The sequence below is a fragment of the Paralichthys olivaceus genome, chromosome 12 (genome assembly GCF_024713975.1).
Source record: "Paralichthys olivaceus isolate ysfri-2021 chromosome 12, ASM2471397v2, whole genome shotgun sequence".
Classification (NCBI taxonomy): domain Eukaryota; kingdom Metazoa; phylum Chordata; class Actinopteri; order Pleuronectiformes; family Paralichthyidae; genus Paralichthys; species Paralichthys olivaceus.
Genome location: NC_091104.1, coordinates 17,225,963 through 17,251,267, shown reverse-complemented (window position 1 = coordinate 17,251,267; position 25,305 = coordinate 17,225,963). Strand labels below are relative to the sequence as shown.

At 41.0% G+C, this 25,305-nt stretch overlaps 4 protein-coding genes across 6 annotated transcripts in view; 3 read left to right on the top strand and 1 right to left on the bottom strand.

Moving 5' to 3' along the window:
• Positions 1-6: 6 nt before the first annotated feature.
• Positions 7-4,977, top strand: zfyve19 (zinc finger, FYVE domain containing 19). Its single transcript, XM_020085108.2, has 11 exons — positions 7-220; positions 303-424; positions 517-570; positions 652-818; positions 921-1,063; positions 1,528-1,633; positions 1,825-2,055; positions 2,212-2,288; positions 2,506-2,607; positions 2,692-2,855; positions 3,076-4,977. The coding sequence occupies exons 1-11, from the start codon at positions 167-169 to the stop codon at positions 3,152-3,154; spliced, it is 1,299 nt and encodes a 432-aa protein (XP_019940667.1). The 5' UTR covers positions 7-166; the 3' UTR covers positions 3,155-4,977.
• ppp1r14d (protein phosphatase 1 regulatory inhibitor subunit 14D) lies at positions 4,732-11,444 on the bottom strand. Its single transcript, XM_020085110.2, has 4 exons — positions 11,022-11,444; positions 5,887-5,967; positions 5,272-5,304; positions 4,732-5,185 (listed from the first exon to the last, which is right to left on the bottom strand). The coding sequence occupies exons 1-4, from the start codon at positions 11,199-11,201 to the stop codon at positions 5,117-5,119; spliced, it is 363 nt and encodes a 120-aa protein (XP_019940669.2). The 5' UTR covers positions 11,202-11,444; the 3' UTR covers positions 4,732-5,116.
• Positions 11,445-13,679: 2,235 nt separating this feature from the next.
• On the top strand, positions 13,680-21,389 carry spint1a (serine peptidase inhibitor, Kunitz type 1 a). Its single transcript, XM_020085203.2, has 10 exons — positions 13,680-14,527; positions 15,055-15,212; positions 15,307-15,448; positions 18,191-18,358; positions 18,498-18,545; positions 18,769-18,900; positions 18,996-19,046; positions 19,157-19,327; positions 20,120-20,179; positions 20,356-21,389. The coding sequence occupies exons 1-10, from the start codon at positions 14,116-14,118 to the stop codon at positions 20,541-20,543; spliced, it is 1,530 nt and encodes a 509-aa protein (XP_019940762.1). The 5' UTR covers positions 13,680-14,115; the 3' UTR covers positions 20,544-21,389.
• A 3,008-nt stretch (positions 21,390-24,397) lies between these two features.
• LOC109627891 (pleckstrin homology domain-containing family G member 3-like) overlaps positions 24,398-25,305 on the top strand; it is a 33,572-nt gene continuing 32,664 nt past the window's right edge. For 2 of the 3 annotated variants that reach the window (XM_069536009.1, XM_069536007.1), the window contains exon 1: positions 24,398-24,635. The gene's annotated coding sequence lies outside the window, so the exon portion shown is untranslated. Of the gene's footprint in view, positions 24,702-25,305 lie in introns of all 3 variants that reach the window. The other variant, XM_069536008.1, reaches the window with a different exon arrangement.

The following is a 25,305-nucleotide window of genomic DNA, read 5'->3' as shown; positions in this document are numbered from 1 at the left end:
CGTATCACAACGCATTTTCCGGGTTGATTCCGGTTTTGATTGCAGCGACACTGACAGATTGGAAGCAGTTAGCTAGCTGCTAAATAATCACACGTAGAGTTTTAGTCACATAGTAGTTACGGGAGGATTAAACCCGCCTGTCACATGAGTCTCTACACGTGTCGGTATGGACAACCGCTGTGTTTGTTGTGCATCAAAGTTCAGCCTGTTCAAGAAGGAGGTAAGGTCTGGTTAGCTTCCATCAGTCACACACAGTCAATCGCTTCACAGGGGAGTAAACACTGTGATGCACTTTCTCTCAGCTGGGCTGTAAGAACTGCGGCCGCTCCTTCTGCTCCAGCTGTTTGACGTTCACCGCTGTGGTCCCTCGCTGTGGCAACACCCAGCAGAAGGTGTGTAAACAGTGCCATGGCAATCTGACGAGGTAAATGTGAAACCATGCACAGTAGCATTAGATACATGTGGTTTTCTGATATTTGAAGTTTCTTACTCGTCCATCATCCCCTCTTCATTTAGTGGGGAGTCTCAGAACAGTGCTGGAAGATGGTCTCCTCCTGAAAATTACAAAAAGTCAGTGCTTGGGCTTTTTTTAAAGACACTTTGTCAACACAGCAGTCTTGTGATTTTTAATAGATCATATTTCTTCTGCAGACGTGTCGCTGCGTTTGAGGCCAAACAGCAGGGTCAGTCGTCGCAGCCTCTTGCACATGGAGGCAGTAGACTCAGCAAAGCAGGTCACATACCAACCAAAGGCCTGAGTAAAGAAGATCAGGCTATTGCTGAAAGACTTCAGAAGCTCAAAGAGGACACTGCACCCAGTAAGGAAATTAGATCTTTAGCAGCTACTACTTTAATTTGAATTGACAGCTATAGTAATCTCTTGGCAGAAGTAATTGTTAGCTTTTTGACTTTTACCTCAGAGTCTGTCCCCTCTGAGAGAGAGATCGAGTCTCGCCTCGCTGCCCTGAAAGCTCCCAGCCGGCCAGTGCCTTCTGCTGACGAGATGGAGGATCGTTTGGCAGCTCTGAGGGGTCAGCCTCCACCATCTCAAGCCCCTCCACCAGTGAGATGAACCCCTCCATACTTGTTTGTAACTTCATAGGCCTTGCAGCAAGGCTCAGTGACAGCTCAAATCATTTGCTGTGTTCAAAAGGAACTGCATGCTAAAAATGGGGTTTATGCTGGATCCTTATTAATTATTTCTGACTAGGTCTCAAATATGTTCAGGTAATTCATAATTATGTAAATGTTAATTTAATGCTACTTCTGTCATACTTTAAAATATATTTTTTAAGATAAATGTTTTGGAGAAACACTTAGTTTATAACGTATCTGTGTGATGATACAGAAATTAGTGCACTGTAATAAAACTACAAACAAGACCAACATGGAACTGATAACTAATTGCTGACATGAATTTCATATATCATGGTTCTAAAAGGCCTCAAAAAGACTTTAATTTACTAAAGCCTGCATAAACCCTGTAAATAGTTTGATATAACTGTACTTGTGTGCTCATCTGTTCAGGTGCACCGGCCTCCAGATAGCAGGACTCAGACTGAACAAGCTAATGATTTGCTCAGTCAGATGACAGAGGAAGTTGCCATTGATGACCAGCAGTCAAATCCAGAGGGCAGTACGATCTTACTCTTGCCACTGTTTTCACACATACACAGTTAATCATTTTAGAGGCATAATGCAGTGACCACATCACTGCAATAATCTCGTTTTGTCAGTTGGTGGAATCAGACATCAAATGTTGCACTTCATTCAGCTGCTATGTAGATCTTCCAAATAGGCTAAGACCTATATTTGTCCCTGCAGATGTGGATGGGCGTATGAACGATCTTAACAAGGGGGAGGGGGGAATACTGGATGAGAATTTGGAGGAGAACCAGGATGCGCAGCAGGATGCGCACAAGCACCTGGAGGCAGAGAAGGCCCGTCTGCTGGAGGAGGCCATGGTGGAGCTGAGGACGGAGCAGCATTCCCAGGATCAGATCCTCCACATGGCCAAGAGACTGGCCCAGTTGAAGGGGCAAGACCCAGACAAAGGTACATACTGCTCTCTTTACCATATCTAGTATTTACAGTATAAAAGAAAAAAGATAAAATACTATAAGAGCTTTAGTCATTGGGGCATTGATTACAGTGTTAAACTGCTTGTGTATCAGAAACCTGTCACTGTTTTATTTCCCACATCATTTGTAGTTACTATGGAGGACTTCCAGCATCCAGACAGTGAGGAGGAGACTGAGGAGGAAGCTGTGAAGAGAGTGTTAAAACAGGTGTGGGGCTCAAGACAAAATAAACTTGATAGTTTAGCATTGATGATAATTAATCTGACGCAATGAATGTGTTACTAAGTACATATCACACCTTTAAAGGTCACGGTGAGCAAACTCAAAACAATCAGGGCGACCACAAGGGGCTGCTATTTTGCCATTTTAATTATTTGTCATGTAAAACAACACACATACTAATTTTTCAGATGCCTTTTTCTAGCTCTCAGAAGAAGCTGCACTGGATGAGGCCAGTGGCTACAACATCCCTTTAGAACAATGTGGACCAAAGAACACAGAAAAGAAGAAGCCTTCAAAGAAACAGGTACTGAACAACAGCCAATTTAAGAAATGTATACTATTAGAGAGAACTACATTTAATCCCCGGTTGTTCGTGTGTGTTCTAAAGACACAGACTCCACAGCCCAAAAGTAGGATTCCATCAGCGGCCGTAGCACATCAGCCATCGGACAGCGATGAGGAAGAACTTCCATGGTGCTGCATCTGTAACCAAGACGCCACACTTCGCTGTCACACCTGTGACGGAGACCTGTACTGCAACCGGTGCTTCAGGTAAACTGACACAGAAAAAGGCTCTGCAAAAACTCTGGTTTTCCCCTCAGCTTTGTGTGGAAATCTTAACCGTGATGCCAAAGAAAAGACGCCTGTGATTTGGAATGTATACCACGACCCAGATACATTGTCGGCAGCATGCTGCCATACTGTTAAGCAGCATGTCCTTGAAGTATTTATTGTGATGAATTATCAATCCACACTCCCATTATCTCCCTAGGGAAGGCCATGATAAATATGACAGGATGGAGCATCGCACCACTAACTACACTGCGCCAAAGAAGAAGAGGAAGACATGATAGTTGGACTGTGCTGCAGATATTTTTGCCTTATCAGGCTCTTGTCAGTCATCATCCTTAGAGCTGTGCTTTAGCCTTAAGTGACCTATTATTGTTAAAAAAAAAAGATAGAAACACTACATGTTATCTAAAGCAGTGCAGAACGGCTAATTTTAAACTCCAACGCATCTCATCTAATCCCTCCAACATGGTATAAACACTTGTGTATGTAGACCACAGGAAAGCAGCATTTGTTTTCTGTAATCGCAAACACTGATCTAGATTAATTGATTAAGTAAAGACACAATGGATATACATGTGCTATAATATATAAAATAAGTGGAACATAGCTTGTATTTTCTCTGTAATGTATAATAATAGAAGTAAGTAATCTAACAGATGCTGGTAGACAGTGTTTGTATTTTAGAAAAAAAAACTATTCAGCTTCTGCACACAGAAAAGTTCGACTTAAAAAGAAGCTTTAAGTTTTTTTTCTGTTACTTGTCACTTCCTAAAAGCAACAAAGGCTCATCTAAGTCTGTCTTTGCACTTGTCACCATTTTATCATAATTTTTTTGTAATTGACATCACAGAGAGAGAAGGCAGACACGTCATGAGCTCATCTGGAATGATGTACAGTCCCAGACCTGCTGTCAGCTCTAAACCGAAGAAGCATAGATGAGTCAGTATAAAAGGATTACTGAGGGCTTTGTTATCTTTTTGGCAGGCACTGCAGTCACTCTTGTAATCTATGTTTGGCTGTGAGTCTGACATGAGTATCGCCCCTTCTTGTCCTTGTGTGTAATTTGATTATGAAGGAAGCAGGAGTGTAGAGCGCTGTCACGCCTCTGAGAGAAAGCAGTTTTATTTTTAACATTGAAGCTTCTTTTTTGGGATTAGAGTTATCATTACTTGACGAAAGCTATCGGTCTGGCACGTCTTGTCAGAGGTGTAGCATTACAGTATGGATGTCAGAGAAGAAAAAGTGGAAATGGGGGTCGGACCAAGCAAATTACTATAATGGAGCCACTCGGCCGAGAGACCCTCTGTGTATGTCAGAGAGATGGCCAGAGTGCAGTTTCATCACTATGCATTACTGTCTAGCTGAGGAGAAACCATAATTACACTCTCCTCTGGGGCCTTGGCCCATTAAGGTTTGCATGGAGGCCGTTACTGTGTTTGCCTATTTTTTCTGGCCTTGTCATGCACGCACCACAGACAGGAAATGGATGAGGATAATGGACGCATACTTAATGGACCCTCCTGCTGCTGATTTAACTGTGTTTACTCCTGGACTTGACATGCCAACGTCCCCTTTGTCTCCATCACCGTAGAAAATTTTTACGACACACCCTTGTTTTCTGAGAATAATGGACTGAAAGTCTGGACTGTACGACATTATCCTCCTTTAAAGACAAATAAGTGTTTTAGAGCAGTAACGGTATATTTAAATGTTTTTTTAAACTGCTTGGTGTTATGGACATGTCAATATTTATTTGTATATGGACGATGAATAATTTCTAATACCTGTTGGCCAGTCATATGATCTTCTGTGCTTGTGGAATCACATTTAACCCTTTTGACAATTCATCAACAGCTTTGTCTTGAAAATGTTCAATTTTTATTTTGACATACAACACTGTCATCAGAACAAAAATATCTATGTACATAAATAGGCAAATTAAAATTTACAGTCTTACACAAAAAAAACCAGTCCATCTGAGTAATAGGCATAACAGCTTTTGATCTCATGTGCATTGTTGGTTAATGGGAAACAAAATGTTTTAGCAGTCCATAAATGAAAGTGAAATAATAATAATAAAGAAAATCTATCCAAAACGCAACTGCTCTGGTGTGAGACTGATACTGACGTGGGAAGAGATTCCCATTTGTGAACTGCACGTACTGGCGTCCAAACAATCACCTCTGTGGATGATGGGAGGATAAAGTAGCCCCGCACTCAATTCTTTATTTGACCTAAAATTATTTCTTCAAGGGACCTGACATTTTACGTAGACCCTTTATCCTGTAGAGCAGGCCGTTGATAAAATCCTGTGGGGAGGACAAAGAAAAGGTGTCTTTATTTCAGTTGAATGATTAGTTTGTCTAATATAAGTTGTTCATGTTTTTGGTCTCACCTCTTTTGGCTTCCCGCATTCATGCAACAGCTCCTAATGAAAAAAAAAAAAAACAGGCTCTCACACATCGCTGGACACTGCTTTTTACCGCAAACATTGCAACATTGGATTCCAGCAAGGGTCAAGTGTGTTACGCTGTTTCCCCACATAGCAAATACTCAGGTGTGTGCCAAAGTGTCACCGAGGAGCACATTGTTTAAATGTGCAACTTGCCAGAATGTTCGACTCCCGGGTCTCAGGCTGTGGCAGATCTAGGATTTTTCTAATTTTGGGGCCATACAGAGGCCACAATTTACAGAGGGGCCAATTATATGTCCAGCATCCATGCTCATTTCCTGATTCAGTAAGATGCACATTTAAGTCATTCCTTGTTTATTGTGCCACACTCCACTGAATATAATTTGAAAATTGTTCTTTGTTCAAGCACATTCTGTTCTTCAAAACAGCTTAGAAAATACAATTTCAGTGCCCCCATGGCCCCACCCCTGGATCTGCCCCTGGACTCAGCTTTGTAATTTGTTTGCCGTTTTGGTGACCACTTCCATTAAATAGCCCTGCTAATAAATTACTGATTATATAAATATATTATGGCAACATGCACTCGCACAGTTTTACCTGCAGCCGGGTTCTCTGGCCTTCATCTGTCAGCTCCAGGAGCTCGTCTATGTCGATCTCTAACTCTGGGATCTCCTCCTCCTGTGAGAGCAGAGGTAAATATAAGAGAGAGTTATACACAATATTTCTATATGACTATAATGTTCATGCCTGTCTTCTGCATGCTTCAAAAGCTCTTGCAAATTATGCTGTATCAAATCCATTCATCCATGGTGGGAAGACCTAGTGAGCAGTGTCACTGAGAAGGCAAAGAAAGTGAAAGAAGTGATCCAGGATGGGATGTGACATGACAGGGATTTCTCTGCTGCACAGCGGCATGTAAGCATTTGTGATGTCAAGTTTAAAAAGGGTCAAATCCTTACTTTTATCACCTCAGTGTGTGTTGTTACTGAAGGTTGTGTTGTAGAAATAAATACAGTTTTCCTCCAGAAGAATTACACATAACAATGATTTGATTGATGATGATTAGCCAAGCTGAAGAGCGCTGAGGCATGAAGGCAAAATGGCTCCTGGAGACCATATTTGCCACATGCCACCATCAGATTTCATGGATGGTTTATCCTGCTGGCATTTCCACTGTAGCTCAGACATCACTGACAGTGTATTTCCTTTTCAAACGTTTTCTGAAGAATATTTTAATCACAGATTGGTTGTAAATTTAAATACAAACCCATGCATGGGCAGCATTGACTGTGATATAGAGAGCTGTGTTTCTGTCTCAAATATTATATAACCTTGTGTAAAGATTGTTTAAAAAAGGAGGGCTCAGAGTCCCAAGTTATAAAAAGCAAATATAGCAAGGTAATCACTTCATGTCGCTTGCTCTTATCCACACCTATCAAATATATTTTAAGAGGGAATGAGGAGTGCTCACTGTACGAATCCTGAAGATATCTGGAGTCAGCACAAGCACACTCATATTTGTCAGGCGGGGCCACTTTTTAAGAGGAATATTTTCCGGTTGGGGAGTTTTCATGGCTGCTGAGGATGGAGCTCGTGCAGCTTTCTGGATGAGGAGAGAACTAATCAATGTTGGAGTGCTGAGTGGTGGAATAAGATGGACCCACCTTCAGAGTCCCCTGTGTCCTCTCTAACTGATACACACTGCCAGATTAGACCCCATGTGATTCTGCTGATGTCTGTAGGAAGCATACAGGGCTCTTTATTTCTTTTTTCACTCAATGCTGTACATTTCGGTTCTGTGTGGGTTTTTTCTCCACCACCTCCGTTGTTTTGGGCTGTGGTGAGATACAGCACTTTACTTGTAGGGTGTTGTGTGCATGATAAAGTGCAGAATACTCGAATCTAACCACCTCTTTTCTACTTGCTGCTAGGATGCATTGCCCATGTAACATTTTAGCAGTAATGCAGTGTTTTCTTAGTTTAGAACATGCAGCATGATTTTAAAGTTTCAAGATTTCCTACTTTATCCCTGAGCTGATCGGAATTTGTCTTGGCGAGCTCATTCAAACATAGACAAGAAGGAAACACACACAAACTACATAATAGAATAGGACACATATTAAAATCCAACCTTTTAAAAAGATAATAAATAGAATAGGATAGTAGGGTGATAATAAACACCCATTTATACTTAACTGCAAAGAGATTTCTTGACAAAATATGTATATTCTTGGCAGTACATATCAATAAATATATAAATGACTGCTCTTATTTGATGCAATATGATTGTGGTAGTATTCACTTCATTCTTGGCTTACACTCAAGCTATATGTCTAGTAAGTAGGCCTATAGAATAAATCCAATACTACATGAGTTCCAAGCGTAAAAAATTGATAAACTTAAAAATATACAAACTGCTACTCTGTCTATTTTGCTTGTAAACCCACACTGTGACTGCAGGTCCATGCAGAACACCACTGAATATCAATGAGAGACTTTTCTACTGGCACGACCCTCCCAGTTACTGTTTCATAATGTAGGCAGTCAAAATCCTCAGCTTGTTGAGATTTACCCTCATTGTCAGAGGAAAATAGTATTTTAATGAGGCCTCTGGGCAGAAGTGTCTCAGCAGCACTTTTTGAAGTTAAAAGCAGCAGACTGAAGCTAAAATGAATGTTGGCACTAATATTGGAATCCATGAATATCAAAGTGGTTCTCCGAGCTTCTCTGTTTCAGACAGCAGCGCAGACGCAGTCTAAATAATGAGCAGTTGGATTCTGTAGAGATCAGATGACCTTCCCTGCAATGTATAAATCAGGAATATTTCTTTATTATCATGTGGTTAGGAATGATTATCTGCACTCAGTAGTAGTAGTATGATTGTTTAAATGTAATTTCATGTTTGATTTGGTCTGTCGTGTGTTAGAAGCGTCATCAGCGCCCTCCACAACCTTGAATTCTACAGGGAATCTCCTACTGTGTTCTCACATCAGCTCCTCTGGACTTTCTGTAAACTTTGTACGAGGGGGCCAATGGAGAATCTCTACAGAAACTCCTGAAGCTCTCACTCTGGCATTTGCGTTCACAGATACAAATTACTCCGCAGGATCTCCCGAGTTCAGTGCATGTCTCAAAGCACCTTTAGCGTAACAGCTTCATATAGCTTAGCTTAACTAACAGGCTTAACAGACAAAAATCATCTAATTCATGCTATATCCAGAAATGTGAAGCAATAAAGGTTGGAAAGGTAAAGTTTTGTTTTCAGCTCGATTCTCTACGTATACACATTAATCCACTGACCTTTCATCTTGGAAAATCTTACAACAAAACATCAACATCACATGCAGAGTGGATCTGTGACCCGTGCTACGTGTTATTTTCAATGTAAAGGAAACCATGCCCAGGAAGTGTTGCTGTTTTGAGAAGATGCCCTGATGCTGTGTTTTACTTATCAGAGCCTTCCCTTTTCCTGTCAGAGGCACGAGCTGCTCAAACATCATAATATTCATTAACTGTACACTATGAAATGGGAAAGATTCAACAGGCAGAACAGGTATAAGAAAGTATTGGACAAATTCTAAAAACTATATAAATAAAATAGTCATTCACTGCAAACTTTCCGGGCTCTGAATTACTCCTCACACACAGGCCTAAATGTTGCTCACCATTTATACTCGTATTGAGAACTGTTTTTTGCACATTTCTCAAAGGGTGTGAAGTTTGCAAAGAGGACGGCCGCTCCAGACAGAGGCAGCACTTGTATGAATTGGAGATGGGTTTTAATAATTCAGGCGGTGACACAGGGGACTGATAAATGCTTCCACGCGGAAGACTCCGAACCAACAGAGTATACTTGCCCTGAGCCGATGCAAAATTCATTACAGTGGCCAAATATCAAGTCTTGTAGGTTGTAATGTGCAGAGATATTAACATTAACCTTATGGCAGACCTTGCACATTCACTTTATCTGTGTTGTGCATGTGTTGCACATTATGTTAGAGGCAGAGCATGAAAGGCTACAAACGGGAACTATTCACATGTTTCTGGGTCGAGATCAAAAGAAGAAACAGGCAAAGACTTCAGATCTGCTTTTGTGATCTGCATGTCCCGGTTTCCACTCATGTTATTTACTCCTCCCTTCTTTATGCATCACAGGAATAAATTAAAATTTATAAAATAAGTAGTGTGCACAATATAAAAAAATCCCTGAAGCTATCACCACAGTCAGCCTTCTCTGCAGTATCGGTACACTATACACCATATTTAAAAGGCCACTTGGCAGTGAAACAGGAAGCCAGACATTAAGGTGGCTGCAGACCATGAAACAGCCGAGGTTCCTGTGTGTGTGGTTTGAGAATTAACTGAGAAACACTTTGACTCTTGTCTGCTCTGGCATGAAACCGAGGCGGTGCTGTCATCCGAACTGCAGCGTCATTAGGAAGCCTAGTGCTCCTCACCAGACACCCCTAATTCCTCTGTGTGTGCCATGATGCCTCACGTGGGCGAGGAGACATCTGTTGCCATGGTTTCCCCTCAGAGAATGCCAAGCAAATCAATATGGAGCCTCTGACATAACTGGATTGTGTCCCATTGTTTTTTTGCATGTTTATTTACAGTCAGGTTCTCTAATAATCACTACTATCATAAACCCTCCTCTATACATGGGACACGATCAAAGTATATTATTATTTAACACTAACCTAAACCCTAATTTTAGGCCTACACCTAAAAGCAAGTCTTAATGTTTAAATGTCATTGCTCAAAATGGTCCTCACAAAGATGTACAACTATACACACACAGTATTAAAACTTGTTAAAACTACGACATACATGTGCATTTAAAGGTCCAGTGTGTAAGATTTAGGTGAAAGGGATCAATTCAGGGACATTTAATGTAGAATAATCCTCAGGATGTTTTCACTAGTTCACTCTAAATTGAATGAATTATAGTTTTCTTGAGACCAGAAAAGGCCCTTTATATTTAAATACTTTATATGTACATCGAGGGGGTCCTTTCTAAGGAGGCCGCCATGTTTTTTACATTACACCAGACTGGACACACTAAACACCTTTTGAGTTTTTATGAGAATTAAAGGCTACCACAGTTTCTTTTTCATGTTTGGAAGGAGAGGGTGAGGTGAGGGGTGTTCAGCTGCAACATGCAACTTCAACATTAAATATCACAAAATTTTACACACTGTACCTTTAAACATAAAATATCTAATATAATATATCATATGTCTTTCTCTAACACCTCTTTATTACTTTATCACACAGTTACAGTGATAATGTCCTGGTGCTTGCTTTGGGTGTCACTGATCCTAGAAATTAGATTTATTCACACTGTGTAAATCCATCATTCAAATGCCTAAATTGTGGTAAAATGTAGACATATGGAAACCATGTGTTTAAAGTGGCGTAAGAGTTGAGTCATAAGGGTTGCCAAAGGTTTTCAGATGACTCTGATTAAACATCATATCTTGGCAAATCGTATCTCATCAGTGTGGGAAAACACTGTTCATCTGATGGGCTGATGACACATGAGGGCTTGTGAGCCAAAAACTGTAACCACAACAGAGCAGCCGCTCACCTCCCACCCACTCCTCCTTTAGGTCGCTGTAATCTCTCACACATGATGGATGGCCCACCATAGGCATGTATGAGCAGTTCACTGCCTCCCATGCATCCTTCACCTCCTCAGGCACCCACCACAGTGTGCCGCCCTACCCTACCTCGCAGTCAAACAGCAGGTGCAGCTGTCCGTCGATCCACTCCTCAATATCCAGCCGCCTCTGCAGATCCTTGCGGTTGTACTTGACCGTCAGCTTGCCCAGCTTGCGGTGAGCCGGCTCCTCTGTTTTGTCCGTTGCCTGGAACATCACCCTGGACTGGGTGCTGGGATCTGACGCCATGGCTGCCACGGCCTCAGGAGAGCACACACACACACACACACTCCCACACACTCACACACTTACAGATCCTCAGGCTCTGACGGGTATGTCTTGCACACCACCTCCTCTACTCTGCCTCTATGTCTCTTATGCCACTGCTTTTCCGGTGAGCTGCTGTTCCCATGCGTATCTCTTGTTATCGTGCTGAGTGTTCTCCCTCTCTGTAACGCTCGCTCTGGTTCCCTGCCTGTCCTCCTCCTCTCTGCCCTTCTCTCTCTCTCTCTCTTTCTCTAATGCTCACTGTCTTGCTCTCTTTCCCTCCTCCTTTTGCAACACCCACTGGCTGCACTATCAGGAGGATGGTAATGAGATATGGCTCTGTGCAAGATAGTGTGTCTACATGTGTGTGTGTGTGTTTGTGCACATGCACCTCACAGGGTGTGTGTATGCTTTGCTCTGTGCTATTCCAGGTGGGAGAATGTAGGTCGATTGCAGCAATAAAAAGTGGAGAAAGGGTTAGAGGGTAACCACTGCAATATGGTTATAACTCCGGCTGGCATTTGTCTTTTTCTTCTTTTCACCCAAGTTATGTGATCTAAAGACATATATATCATCAGAAAACTCTACATACCAACACACCAGCCATATATTTGTTTTTTTTTTCACTGAATAAAGTGTCTTTAGTATATATCTGCTGACAAACTGAACAGGGTTTCATATGCACACGGCTCTTGTGTTTGCAAACACTTCCAACAATGGCTGGGTCCCCCTGACAGGTGAGCCAGGGTTCCTCTAGTGTGATAGCCGCTGCGTCCCTTTATAACAGCCATTATCAGGTGTGCGTTTAATAAGCCTTGAAGTCAAATTGGCGTCCTCTGTTACGCACCCATCCATAATGGATGACTAGGAGAGCACTGTTTATGGCTGTATAAAAAGTCAAATTAAAGTCTTGAAGCTGTTTGTGAAGTCAAACATCAACAGTGGCACATAACCCAAGGTCAGAAATTCATAGTTCTGCATCCCAGTGCCAATTTTTTTTCCACAGGTGAGACAGCAGAGACAACAGGCCGCAGAGTTTCCACAGATCTTATTACGATATGAATGATGGGGTTCGGCTTTTTGTTTTGGCAGGGACTATCAATCAGCCGTAGCTGCGCGTGTTCACCCACTGATGCACCGTCTGTTACAAACACTGAATTATTGAGTGGCTCCAGCAGCTCACCTTTCCAGGCAAACAAATTCATTCATCTAGTCCGAGGCTACTTGGTTCCGCCACATTGGCTTGTCTGAAACGTGGGACGTGGACTGGAGCAGTGCGCTGGGCCTTCTCACCTCAGACCTGGCTGGGTGACTCATTCTAGTACAGAGGAATGGAAAACAGAAGCAGAGGATGAATTAGACGTCTGGTGGTTTGTTTATAATGTTGAGTGAAGATATCAATATCTGGTTACTTCTCTCATTTCCCCCAAAGCAACCATCACCTGCCGAAATTTATATTGAAATGTGATTCACTCTTAATAACAACAACAATTTATCCTGATTTCATAATCAGAGCCACCACTTCCTGCCCCTCCCCACGTTGCTGATTCATATGTGACGTCATGACTGTAACGTGATTGCTTAATCAACTCAGTATCTCGTCCTGTCACAACAACATTGTGTTTTTTAGGATTTCAGTGATATCTTGTGTTAATGATCCTATATCATGCTATACATATATACGATATACCACAAGTATGAGTCATACTTTGTTCACCCTGAAGATTATTTCTTACTTGATGGTGGGATTACACTGCCACCTTCTGGATTAAAGCTAGCAAATGATATATAGACGTATAAACGAGATAGGTGAATGTTGTTTCATTTGCGTATTATTCCCAATAACAACAGCAATAACCAACTTCTCATGTTGTCTGATTACAGGTAATTCAGTTTTCCACTAGCTTTTAAGCTGCCTTTTTACTTTTACTTTGTTTTTTTTAACCTTGTTATCATAGTGTTTCACATGCATCATAGTCTTTTTAGAAAATGTTGGTGCTATTTGCTTGAAAGTAAATAAAATATAAATAAGTAAAAAGCAAGTAGCTGTTACATCTTTGTCTTATTATATTATTATCCCTGCCTGTGACTGTGACACTTTACAACTAAGGATAACAGAACATACTGCACAATCCGTTCTGCTTATAGTATTTTTGCATTTGCTTGGAGTGTTGTTTATTTGATTATTGTATTTTTATTTATTTTTTGTTTCTTATTTATATATTTATAATTGCACAAACCCACCACAGCAAATTCCTTGTATGTGTAAATCTGCTTGTAAATAAAACCAGATCCTGATTCTGATTTTACTCTACATTGTGTTTAGACTTTGTTAGTACAGGGTTACTTCTTTCTGGGGGAATCCATCACAACGGCCATAGTAGAAATATGATAAAGTATAAGGTAAAAAGCTGTGTGAAAGGACACATTCCCTTCTTATGACTGTAGCCTATGCAAAGTATGTGTTTTAACAATGAGGTGAACACACTGACACTGAAGCTGTCGACTGTGAAGTCTCAGTCAGTCTCGGTGTAATAAGGGAGTGGCATGTCAGGAGTGGAATTTCACTTCCTGTATCTCTCAGGTGAGTCACCTGGGCTGATGTCGTCGGTGGTTTAGGTTTTTGTCGACATTAAACCAGAGGATCGTCCTGGGACAGTTTCAGGGGCTGTTGAGTGTCAGCTCGGTTTGGAGGGACTTAACCGATCACTGCTCAGGAAGTCAGGAGACGCTTTCACGTCTTCTTTACTTGAAGGTTGTTGGTCGAGAGGAGAAGTGTTGTTTTTCCGTCTGCGGCCTAAACACTCCACGGAGAAGTCGACTTGTTAGAAGTTATATTAATACTAGTTCCAGGTGATCCTTGCGATTGGAAAACACAGACAGGACTATTTACACAATGGTTCGGGTGCACACAGGACACCTGGGAGCGTGTGCGCTCCTGCTCTCCGCGCTGCTGCTGCGCTGCGCCGGAGCGCAGGAGTCCGGAGATGAGTGTTTCCCCAGATTCAAGGCCGGCAAAGAGGATTTCGTCCTCGACACAGACGAGTCCGTGAAAGACGGAGCCACGTTCCTTTTGTCGCCGAAGCTGGACCGATACAGGGACTGTGTGGCCGCCTGCTGCAAAGAGCCGAGGTGCAATGTCGCCTTCATGCAGAGAGGAGACGAGGAAGGTTTAGTGAACTCCTGCTTTCTGTTTGACTGCCTCTACAAGAAGAAATACGCTTGTCGCTTCGTCAGAAAGAAGGGATACACCAACTACATCCTGGACTCGGTGTATGAGAGCTATCTGGAAATGGATACTCCTCCAAGTAAGAATCCAAACTGTTCCAAGCAACACAAACACTTCCAAACACATCCACGTTGATGCATGTCGGTTTGTCAGGAGGGAACCCTTTTAACCATTGTGGATTCTATTTCAATCATTCCTTTCAACAGTGTGTTATGTGTCACAGGTGAAAATTTGACACTGTATGTAGTCATTATCTGTAAAGTTAAGTTAAAGTTTTCCTAAGGACTATTTCGGCATACCACTTAATTTAATCGTGTTGGCTCAGATCCTTTGTCATTGTTGTCAGTGTCTACTAATAATCAATCTTCATGTCTTTCCATGGTCTGTGATTAAGCGTTTTGTTCTCAGGCCACAGATTTGGGGCAACAGCCCTCATTTCAGCATGTTCACACACGCCAGGCCCCTGGTGTAGTGGTTCAGGTTTCTGTTTCTACCTCTTTGTGTGTTGCAACCTTGTGTCTGCAAACAACTCCTAATTGTGTGTGTGTAAGTTATCATAGAGCTTGTCTATATGTGATGTACAGTGATCCAATTGTGTCACCCCAGATGAATCAGACCGTCCACCAGTGGCCAACGGAGGCCTGGACCTTGTGGTGCAACCTCAGGACAGTGTGACACTGAACGGCATAGAGAGCAAAGATGACAAGGGGATTGTGTCCTACCAGTGGCTACTGCTGACTGGGTATCCTCACGCGGTCTTTCAGGTGAGTGACCTGAAACAGTAAAAGGCCAGACTTGCTACAGTCCAGTTTGGACCAGGAGTAATTCTGCAACACTGTCCCCTTTGATTCCTTGTAGAAAACCGACTTTGATGACCAGATCATCGTGTCCAATCTGACATCTGGAGTTTACAAGTTCCAGCTGACCGTCACGGACACTATCGGCCAATCTGACTCAACCAAGGTCACTGTTCTGGTCCTTACTCCTGAGCAGTCTGATCGTGAGTATCTGGGCTGATAGAAACACCATCTGAGTATATTCATTCATCTGTTTTCCAAATTTTTCTTTCAATGCATAGAAAGCTTCGATCTTGTCGACCAGGACGAGTAATGTGACATTAACTCACTCTAACAATGCAAATCCCAGGTTGTAGATAAAATCTCATATGAGAGTTGGATGCTTTAGTAAAATTTGTTTCTCTGCAAACATAGACTCAAAGTTAAGTTTATGACAGTGGAGTTTCAGTATTAAACATGAGTCATCGCTCCACTGTATTACTTGGAATTTCTGTTTGTTTATTCAAGGTCACCCACTTTGTGTTTAGTGCCATAGGTAAGATAATTCTCTATGTTTCTTAGATTTCTTTAAAAACTTTCTAAAATCCTCATGTTCTCCTCTTAACACTTGAAATAGTGTGTTATTTCAAATCTTTTTTTTACAAAAGGATTTAGTTGGAAGAGGACACTGATCACATCAGTTTCCCTGAAGTTATTGTGCTTTTTTGTCACATGAGCCGTTCCATGGTAGTTGTCATCAAACCTGTCGAGGCAAGTTCACCTAATTCCTGCGGCCTGAATGTCGAAACAGCAGATGAATGTGATGGAGAGATTAGAGCTTCTTTTATAAGAAGATTAACCTGGTTCGGACTTTAGTTGACAGAAAAAAAAGGCTGAATTACAGAACTGAGTGTTTCTTTGTCAAGGAAGCAATTTTTTATTTTCTTGTTTGGTGCGACACCACGTAAGCAGTCTGCACTTTTACTTCCTTTTCTCACAGAAGGCAGAAAGCCACAATGTATGTCTGTGGGCACGTTTTATATTTGGAGTTTCTACAGAAAGCAAAGCTTGCGTTGTGTGGGGGGTTTTTTTTCTCTCTCACTTCTCCCCTGCTGCTGTCCCACTCTCCACCCCCGACCCAACAAAACCTGTCCGTCTGGTTTCAGCTTGAGTTACGCAAACAAGAGAACGCCAGTCACATGGAGATTCTCTTAGTATTGATTAAAAGTGATTGAAAGTCTTAAAGTTTCATCCTTTTTAAAAGCACTTTCTTAAGCTCAAGTTTGTAACTGTTGGTTTCTGGTTGACTGAGGGACAATGAAAGACTTTTAAGCTTTCAGTGTTTCAGTTACCCATTAACAGCCTTTGTCCTTATTGGTGTTGGAATGTACTTCATGGGTGAGAACGGCTGTGACGATGTTCACATGTCAGCGCTGCCACATTTACTCCACAATAATTAACGGTTTGAATAAACTCATTCATAAATGACAGTCTGTGATAGTAATGTGAGAACTTGGTGATGAAAAGAGCAGCTTACAGTTGTTGTGTTGCCGTGTGATATGTGTAACTTTACATGGGCACACAGCATGAATCATCAGCCAACTATACAGACAAATTACTGTGCTACCTCTATAACCTCTCTGCTGAATCACATATTGTTTCTGCTCGTTTGCATTTATCTATACAGGAAAACATGTATAATTATGTGTCTGCTAGCTCGTGAGACAGACACAAAGAATAGGAAGTTGAGACAAGGTGCAAAATAATTTCTCATTGAAGGTGTCGGATATGAGACAGAACTGGTAATGTTAGTCAGACTGGAGTTTTGGATTTGTGGTACATTGTTAAGTGTCCAGTGAGGATATTTGGTGCATTTTAAATTTGTATTTTAGGGAATTTCTGAGGAAAACTAGTTAGCTGACAACTTTTAGAATCAGATTAACATCAGGGAGCAATAAGTTAGTGTTGGGGCAATTACACATTTCACTGGACAGAGTTTGTTGCAACACAAACTGAAAACACGGCTTATTATTTTCATCAAGCTCTGTGAATTATTCAACCAAAATGTTGCTAAACACCCTATTTCACAATGATAAAAAAAGTAAAACAAATTCCTGGATCTGCCATCTGATCTGGAAAAACACTCAAACAATTTCATGGAAATTGGTCCAGTACAGGGGTTCCCAACCTTTTCCAATTCAGGGCCCACTTGAAAATCTCAAAAATGTTTGTGGCCTTCCTCCAAACCAATAAACAATACAGAGGCCAAATAATGCATTCTCAGACGTTTATTTTGATGAGAAATATGGAACATTCAGGACTGAACTGAAAGCACATGGAACACGCAGGAAGCTCCACAGTGCAGGGAGCACTTGTTGACGTGTTTAACACAGGAACCACAGCACAATTTAATGTTTTCTTTAAAGTGAACAGACAGAGTAACACAAGGGCAAAATAACTTCAGACCTAACAGCAGAGCTCTGTGTGAAATAAAAGCAGTGCAGAAATACATTAATACTGAATTGCTCATACTGTCAACCACACACACACAAACACACGTCAAACACCTCCTAATCACCCTGAAGAAAACTATTTAAATAGCCTACAAGCGAGGCCTATCCCAAGACAGGTGCAAGTGTGGGTGAGAGGTGCGAGAGATCGGCCATGGTAACGTATAGTTACCTGGGCTTGTATCTATAAAATTACTATTTTAGAAATTATAACACATTACATTACTCCATTAATAGCCTATTGCTCGTGGGAAAAACAAAACATGGATAGAGAATTTAAACATTTTAATATCTTTTAAAAGTAATTTTGTTTTAACATCTGAAACAGTATTCATATATTATTTTATTTTTATATAATTACCTTTTTATTTTATTTTATATAATAATCAAATTATTTTGGCAGATTTTCAGGAAGCAGAAGCAGCTTCTCTAATCCTTTATTCTGTGTCTCACCAGTGCAATGCATGGCCCCAAAGAAGATAGGACCATGCCGCGGTTCTTTCCCCCGATGGCATTACAACGCCGCCTCAGAGAAGTGTGAGGGCTTCGTCTTCGGAGGCTGCAGGGAGAATCTCAACAACTATTTGTCCGAGGATGAGTGTAGCAAAGCCTGCACTGGCTCAGGTATCTATATCTTCTTTGATCTGGCTTTTGTTTGTTGCAGTATGATGTGATGATAATGGGATTATGGGAAAAGGTAAAGTGCTGTATCAATGTGCATGTATCATTGAATTTTAAACTCATTTGCTGTTTTCTCTTTCAGAGAAAAGTGCTGTATCCGGTAGAGGTCTACCGATCCCCGCACCTAAGGGTAAGTGAATTCAGATTTGTCGCATCATCTTTTTTAAACAAGTAGAAAGCACAGGATGAAAATCTCTTGGTTCAAGTGATGCTTATCATCAGGTCTCTTTGGACCAGGCAGTTAAAAGACATCAATTGGTGCGTTGCTGTGATAAAAATATTGATTGTTGCCACTTCAAAGCGACGGCTCTGGTGCAGTGCCATTGACATTTCCTGCTGTTTGTGTGCCACAGGAGAAAAATGTGGTGATCCCTGCACAACAGAGCAATTCACCTGTGCTAGCGGCTGCTGCTTGGACCCAGGCCTCGAGTGTGACTCAATACCACAATGCAGTGACAGCTCAGATGAGCAGAAGTGCGAGGACTGTAAGCAGCGACTTTGCAAACTAGACTAGACTCAGAGAATTAGAAATGTAGAAAAAATGAGATTTTAACTCTCACTGTGTCCTGTGTGCTTCTAGTGGACAACAAGTTTCGGATTCTGCTCCAGATTCCAGTGGATGAGCAAAAAGGTGATTTGAACATTTCACATTTTAAATTCATTCTTAAAATTTGAATAGATTAAAGACGCTCCTGTCAGTTGTTAGCGCTGCATACAATCTCATTTTATCGTCGTTCACAGTGCGATGCACGGAGCCTCCCCACACAGGAAGCTGCAGGGACGGTCTCACTAAATGGTACTACAACCCCCTCCAAAAGGAATGCTTCCGCTTCAACTATGGCGGCTGCCAGGGGAATGAGAACAGATTTGATACTGAGGAGTCCTGCCGGAAAGTTTGCAATGGTGTTACAGGTGGGTTGTTATTAAGGTATTTTACACCAATATTTGTATGCTGGTAAATTAAAACCCTATGTCCACCAAGAGCCGCCTCACATGAAGGCACATGAAGATGGCACCTTTTTCCCCAATCCTCTCCAAACTGTCAAATTTCCTTTTTTTTTTTATTCCAACATTTTCTACCACCTCAAGTTATTTCTCAAATAGTTTTATTGTTAAACAGCACACAAGGAGTTCAATCAAGCTTTTTTAGACATGAACTACAACATTTTATAATGCATGTGAAGATGGGGGTAAATTGTTTGGCATGTGCAAATGCAGTGAATTATTAACACTGAAGCTGCTTTAATCAATGTTTTTATAGGCCCTATTTATAATGGATCATATTAATACATGCACTGGGAATGGAGTTGCTTGTAGCTCTATTGAGTATATAGTACCCTTTTAATCTTTCATGACTCAGACTCACTGGTTTTATCACTGATGTTTTTCAGCACAACAAGACAAAGTTGACAACACATTGCTGAACTTTAAGATTTTAGCTGAGCCTGATATTTCCCTCACCAGCTGGGGGAGAACAAAATAGAGCCAAAGGGTGAATACTGGACTTGAGATGTAGAAATACGCATCTTAACAAGTTTACCATATCAACTTGTTTCTGCTTCCCCAATGTGGCCAAAAAATGTATACCTTATTGTCAATTTCCCTCAATGGTTGAGTGCAGTTCAATGAATTATTTTTATGCTTTTTTTACATGTGGTGTTCTGCAAAAAACTCACGAAAATATATTATTTATTTCTATTTCAGAAAAGGACGTATTTGCAAGAAAGGCGGAGTTTGAAAAGCAGACTTCTGACAACCAGACAGGTATACCACCTTCAGTTTTTATTTACTTTCTACCTCCAACTTTTTAACTCTTTAACTTCTACTGGGTACAAGCTGTTCAGTAATGTCGTCCAAACTTCATTCCACTTCCAGCTCAAGTTTGTCAAAGTGGAATTTGCTTTGATGATTTTTTAAATGTACACTTTTTAATTCAACAGGTATTATTGCAGCAGCTGCCCTCCTGGGTCTGGCTATCATCATCCTACTGGGCATCCTGTTGTACTGCTTCATAAAGGGAAAGAAGAAGTCTGCACAGCACCACCGCGTCCCCGTCAACACCGCCCCAGTCTCCTCAATAGAGGACCGAGAGCGCCTGGTCTACAACACCACCACCAAGCCCATCTGATCCTCAGCCCTCACCTTTGACCCCCGTCCCGGTGGTGTATGACGCTGGTTGCAGATGCCCCATCATACACTGAACAGACTCAGACTGATGACAGAGGAGAGGATATCCGTCGACTCAATTTGAATGCTGGAGGGGATCGTTTTTATTTCGTCCGTATGATGGATGTTTGTTTTTTTTAAGGGTGATATACACAGAAGGTGAAATGTGACGTCTACTGATTTGTCTGTTAGCTTGTATTTAATGCAGTGACCTGTTGAAAACTGTGTGTACTCAGGTTAAAGGAAAAGGATTTTTATCAGTGTGGAGTTAGATTATCACTGGATATCATACAGTTCATACAGTCCATAATTAGGTTCTCATTTTAATGTCCTCTTGCTTCTATGACATGATGTGATAAATACCTCTTTTTAAAATAGTCAGTTTTCATACCTGAACTGTCAGCAGGTTCGTGCTGGTCTGCTACTCTAAATTAAGAGACCAGATTATTTACCGTTTTTCAGAATTTATGTCACATGATAATCTCTCCAATTAACTGAAATCTTGCCGCATCACCTTTACCCCCTATTTTGCTATTTCATACGTCACTGTTACACTGGATTAAACTGCAGTTCATTCATAATATTGTACATAATCTTAGATTTTTGAGAAAGCTATATTAAGATTATTTTTGTCTGATTTCTCAAGCGTTTTTAGAAAAAGCTGAACACGTATGGAGACATTTATTCAGCTGCCTTCCTGTTGATTTTTCAACATTTTATCAAATGTTTGTACATAGGACCTGATATGATTCTCTGCAACATTAGCAGCATTGTGATGTTTATACTAAATAAAAATAATAACTCAAAATGTACTGGAGGGTCATTTTTTTCTTGTCTTGTTAAAGGATTAGAAATTTCTGGAGGTTTTTAGTTGTAATTGACCTAAAGGTCCATTGTGTAAGGTTTAGGTGAAAGGGAACTATTGGCAGAAATGAATGCAGAATAATCCTCACGATGTTTTCATCTAGTTCATTTCATCTAAATTGTACATCGAGGGGACCCTCTCCACGGAGGCCGCCATGTTTTTTACATTACTCCAGACTGGACAAACTAAACACTTTTTGAGTTTTTATGACAATTAAAGGCTACCACAGGTTCTTTTTCATGTTTGGAAGGAGAGGGTGAGGAGAGGGGTGTTCAGCTGCAACATGCAATTTCAACACATTCATACACGCAGCACTTTTTCTGTAATACACTGTTGGCTAAGCCATTAGGGAACAATTTGAGGCTTCAGTATCTTGTCCATGAGCACTTTGGAATACAGACTGGAGGTGTCAGGGGTCTAACCATGTGATCAGTGGACGACTTATTACTTATCTATATTAGTCATACTGTTTGTCTTTGTGGCCTCACAAAGGTTTATCATATATTTTAAGAAGTACTTAGTTCAAACAGTACTTAGTCTAGCTAAGATTCATTGTGTTTTCTTTGTTAAACTCAAACAAATTCCACTTATCTCCCAGACAGTTGTCATCAAATAAGACCTCCCCTATCATACCATCCCGGCTCCTTCTCCAGTGACCTCTGAGATTCTAATGTTTCTAATCAAAACACAAAAACCTGTGCACAAAAAATTATGTGCACACCTACTTGAAACAAGAACTGATCCATGACTCTGTGCTCAGCATGTTTAGTTTCAAACAGCTGATGTTTTCACATTTTGTGTGAGACAGAGAGACAGAGATAAGACAAAGCCTGTTTGCTAAAGTTTTCTACTCCATGATCAAATTTTGCACAAATGAAGCAAACAATGACACTGTTCAGTTTTTTTGCTCATCTTCAGCCTCCCTCAATTGACAGTTCCCTTTTTTTACTTACAGTAACACACAGGTATTATCCAAGCTCATAGGCCACATAAGTACAGGTTGTTGTTGTTATTGGAGGCTACACTTCAGGAATTTCAAGTGCAGCTCTTCCAGTAGTCTACATACACCCACCCTCTCTCTCTCTCTCTCACACACACACAGACTTTCTGTTGACATTAACAATTACCTACATTACCTCCAATTTTCCTGTATGTCTGTTGGTTGCGAGTTTGATTCATGCGAGGTCACATAACTGATCTGATTAATGAATCACTCTGATAATCCGGAATCTTCTAGTCTGGCACAAAAAGCAAATGAACGAAAATTAGAAAAGATGTGACTCTGTGTAATCGTAACAGAAGTGAAGTAGTTGGTTTATTATGACTGGATGACCTCTACAGGAATCAGCTGCTGGATTTAGACTAAACCACAGCTGCAGGTTCAACTGTGGCCTCGAACAACACAGGGAGAGACCATGTTGAGCTCATTCCAGAAAACAGCTTTAACACATGTAAAACTTTAATTCACAGCCCCTGTGATCCAGTGTAGTCAATCAACAGAACAACATTTTAATCCTGATACAGATATTTTTTTTATCACAACGTCCTTTGACTTTGCAGATACTGTTTAATTATTTAATTATTTATTTGTTGATTAATCCATCACTTAATCAATTTTCTTTTAACATTAGAATTTGAGTGTCACTGACAGGAAGACACCGCCCACACACAGGGCACATGCATTACCATATTTACACCAGCAGATGGCAATGTTGTTTGGTTAAATATTCAAATCATCTGCCTTTGCAGCTACTTCAAATTACCTAAAGCTACTCAAACTTAATTTAGTTCACTATCACATATCTTTGATTATGATTGCTAATACTATGATCATCAAGACACCTCACTTGCACATCTTACAGGAGCATGTTCAGTCCATTACGCCTCTGAATGCTCCTTTCTACACACAGGCCTCATGCGGATGATCTCCCGGAGGAGGGCACAGACCCCAAAGTAAAGGCGCCCCTCTCTATGTAATCAGCCGCACATAAATTATCACCCACCAATTGATTCACTGAAGCCAACCATTGTGAGCTCCACCATTCTGCCGAGCTGACCCTCATAAATGTAATTGTCAGGGTGACAGTTTGTTATGTCCTTTCACAGGCCTGTCACTGGTTTGCACACACATGGAAGTAAAGTAAACTTTTATAGTGAAAAATAATCAGCTGCTCTCTGTTTGTTTGTAATAAAACTATAAAACTATACTGGAGTAAGCGGCCAGGCGGTGTGATCCAGATGTTGTTGCGGGAACACATCTGTTTTTCTCTGAAATGACACTGGCCTGTCAAAAACAGGCGCTCCTTTGCTGCGTTCATTTACTCCTCGTAAAGAACAATTTTTCAGACTAGTGGACTACTACTACTACTATTACGAATAATAATAATGATAATAATAGTAATGTCGTAGTAAATTATACTTAATACATCTAATACCAACAACAATCATTATTTAACCGGTGTTATTATCAGACAGAAAGTAAAGAAATAAAAGAGCCCAATAAAGATCTCTATCTGTATTAAGTATTCTTTGTCATTTCCAGTCCAGATAAGCCAACATAGGGCTCAGCAATAAAACAGATAGATACAAATGTTATTTTCATCTTTGTTTATATTTTTGATTAAATAAGACAAGACAAAACAAGACAAGACAAGTCCAGATAAGATAAAATAGGATAGGATAAGATATGACTTTATCAATCCCAAAGGAAATTCTTGTACCAGCTTGCTCCAAGATTACAGTATCAACAATAAGTAAATACTAGTACAGGAGTGGGAGCAAATAATAATAATAACAATAAAACATTTAGAAAGCACACAGAATGTGTGGTTGGAGAAGATAAACTAACATATTTCAGCTAACATGAGTCAGAATCACAGGATTGTCGCTTTCTCCCTGTGGCGTTCACTTGCCACCCACTTGACGTTTCCATATTTCCCAGAGACGTGAACGCAGCAGCAGCAGTGAGCAGAAGCATCATCCTGGAGCAGCAGCTCAGTTTCAGTCCGAGCTGCTTCAAGACCTGTGTGTGTGTGTGTGTGTTTCTGTGTGTGTCTGTGTGTGTGAGCGGCTTCTACCATGTGAAATGAGGAAAGTGACGGAGTAAGTGACGGTTCACACCAAGAAAACTACGGAGAAAACGGTTTTTATCAGCCGAGGACCCGAGGAGGAGACTCCGGCGAATCCCCGGTACGTGAAGTTCCTCTGAGCGCTTTGACCGAAAGTTAGCTAAGTGAACGTGAGCGGTGAAAACAGGTAAATGTCCGAGCGGCTCTCTGACACTGAGGTTATACACAGCGAACGTCTCTCTGTGTGTTCAGTAGCTTTTTATCCACTAGCCTCAAACTTCTCCATCTAAGAAAACAAACCAATCAAACCACCACACTTTTTATTTTTAATTTTTTTAAATTTAAAGCACTTAAACGCACCTCCATGCCTCATAGATTCATTGCTAGGTGTATTTTGATTTAGTTTCCCGACATGCGGGCTGCAGGTCCTGCAGAGAGAGAGCAGGAGTTTCACTCAGATAACTTGTGTTTGTCTTTGCTCTCTCAGTTGACTGGACTTTGATCAGCTGCTGGAGCTTTTTCTTTTCCTGTCGTTTTTTAAGGGGGATGAGACTTTTTTCCACAAACTCACTTCCATGCTGCAGCTGAATCATTTTTGCCATTTCCTCTTTTCTCTCCACCAGCCTCCTATGGTGTCCATACTTGGCCCCCAGGAGCCTTGATTGTCTTTTTCTAATGAGCACCCCAGTGAGACACAGTGAGGTTTTAAATGCAGGCTATTCATAGGTCAGTGGCTTTGCCCCTCCAGCTGCTGGAGAAGAATGGCAAGGAAATCAATCAGTTACCAGTGA

What these genes read in the sequence shown, in the direction of transcription:
- spint1a (XM_020085203.2), top strand. Translation starts at nt 14,116, where the DNA reads ATGGTTCGGGTGCACACAGGACACCTGGGAGCGTGTGCGCTCCTGCTC. An exon ending in GGAAATGGATACTCCTCCAA is followed by an intron (nt 14,528 to 15,054) that starts GTAAGAATCCAA and finishes GTGTCACCCCAG; the next exon opens with ATGAATCAGACCGTCCACCA. An exon ending in AGTTTGCAATGGTGTTACAG is followed by an intron (nt 19,328 to 20,119) that starts GTGGGTTGTTAT and finishes TTTCTATTTCAG; the next exon opens with AAAAGGACGTATTTGCAAGA.
- zfyve19 (XM_020085108.2), top strand. Translation starts at nt 167, where the DNA reads ATGGACAACCGCTGTGTTTGTTGTGCATCAAAGTTCAGCCTGTTCAAG. An exon ending in CCTCCTGAAAATTACAAAAA is followed by an intron (nt 571 to 651) that starts GTCAGTGCTTGG and finishes TTTCTTCTGCAG; the next exon opens with ACGTGTCGCTGCGTTTGAGG. An exon ending in CAAAGAGGACACTGCACCCA is followed by an intron (nt 819 to 920) that starts GTAAGGAAATTA and finishes CTTTTACCTCAG; the next exon opens with AGTCTGTCCCCTCTGAGAGA.
- ppp1r14d (XM_020085110.2), bottom strand. Translation starts at nt 11,201, where the DNA reads ATGGCGTCAGATCCCAGCACCCAGTCCAGGGTGATGTTCCAGGCAACG. An exon ending in ACCTGCTGTTTGACTGCGAG is followed by an intron (nt 5,968 to 11,021) that starts GTAGGGTAGGGC and finishes CTGCTCTCACAG; the next exon opens with GAGGAGGAGATCCCAGAGTT. An exon ending in GCCAGAGAACCCGGCTGCAG is followed by an intron (nt 5,305 to 5,886) that starts GTAAAACTGTGC and finishes TTTTTTCATTAG; the next exon opens with GAGCTGTTGCATGAATGCGG.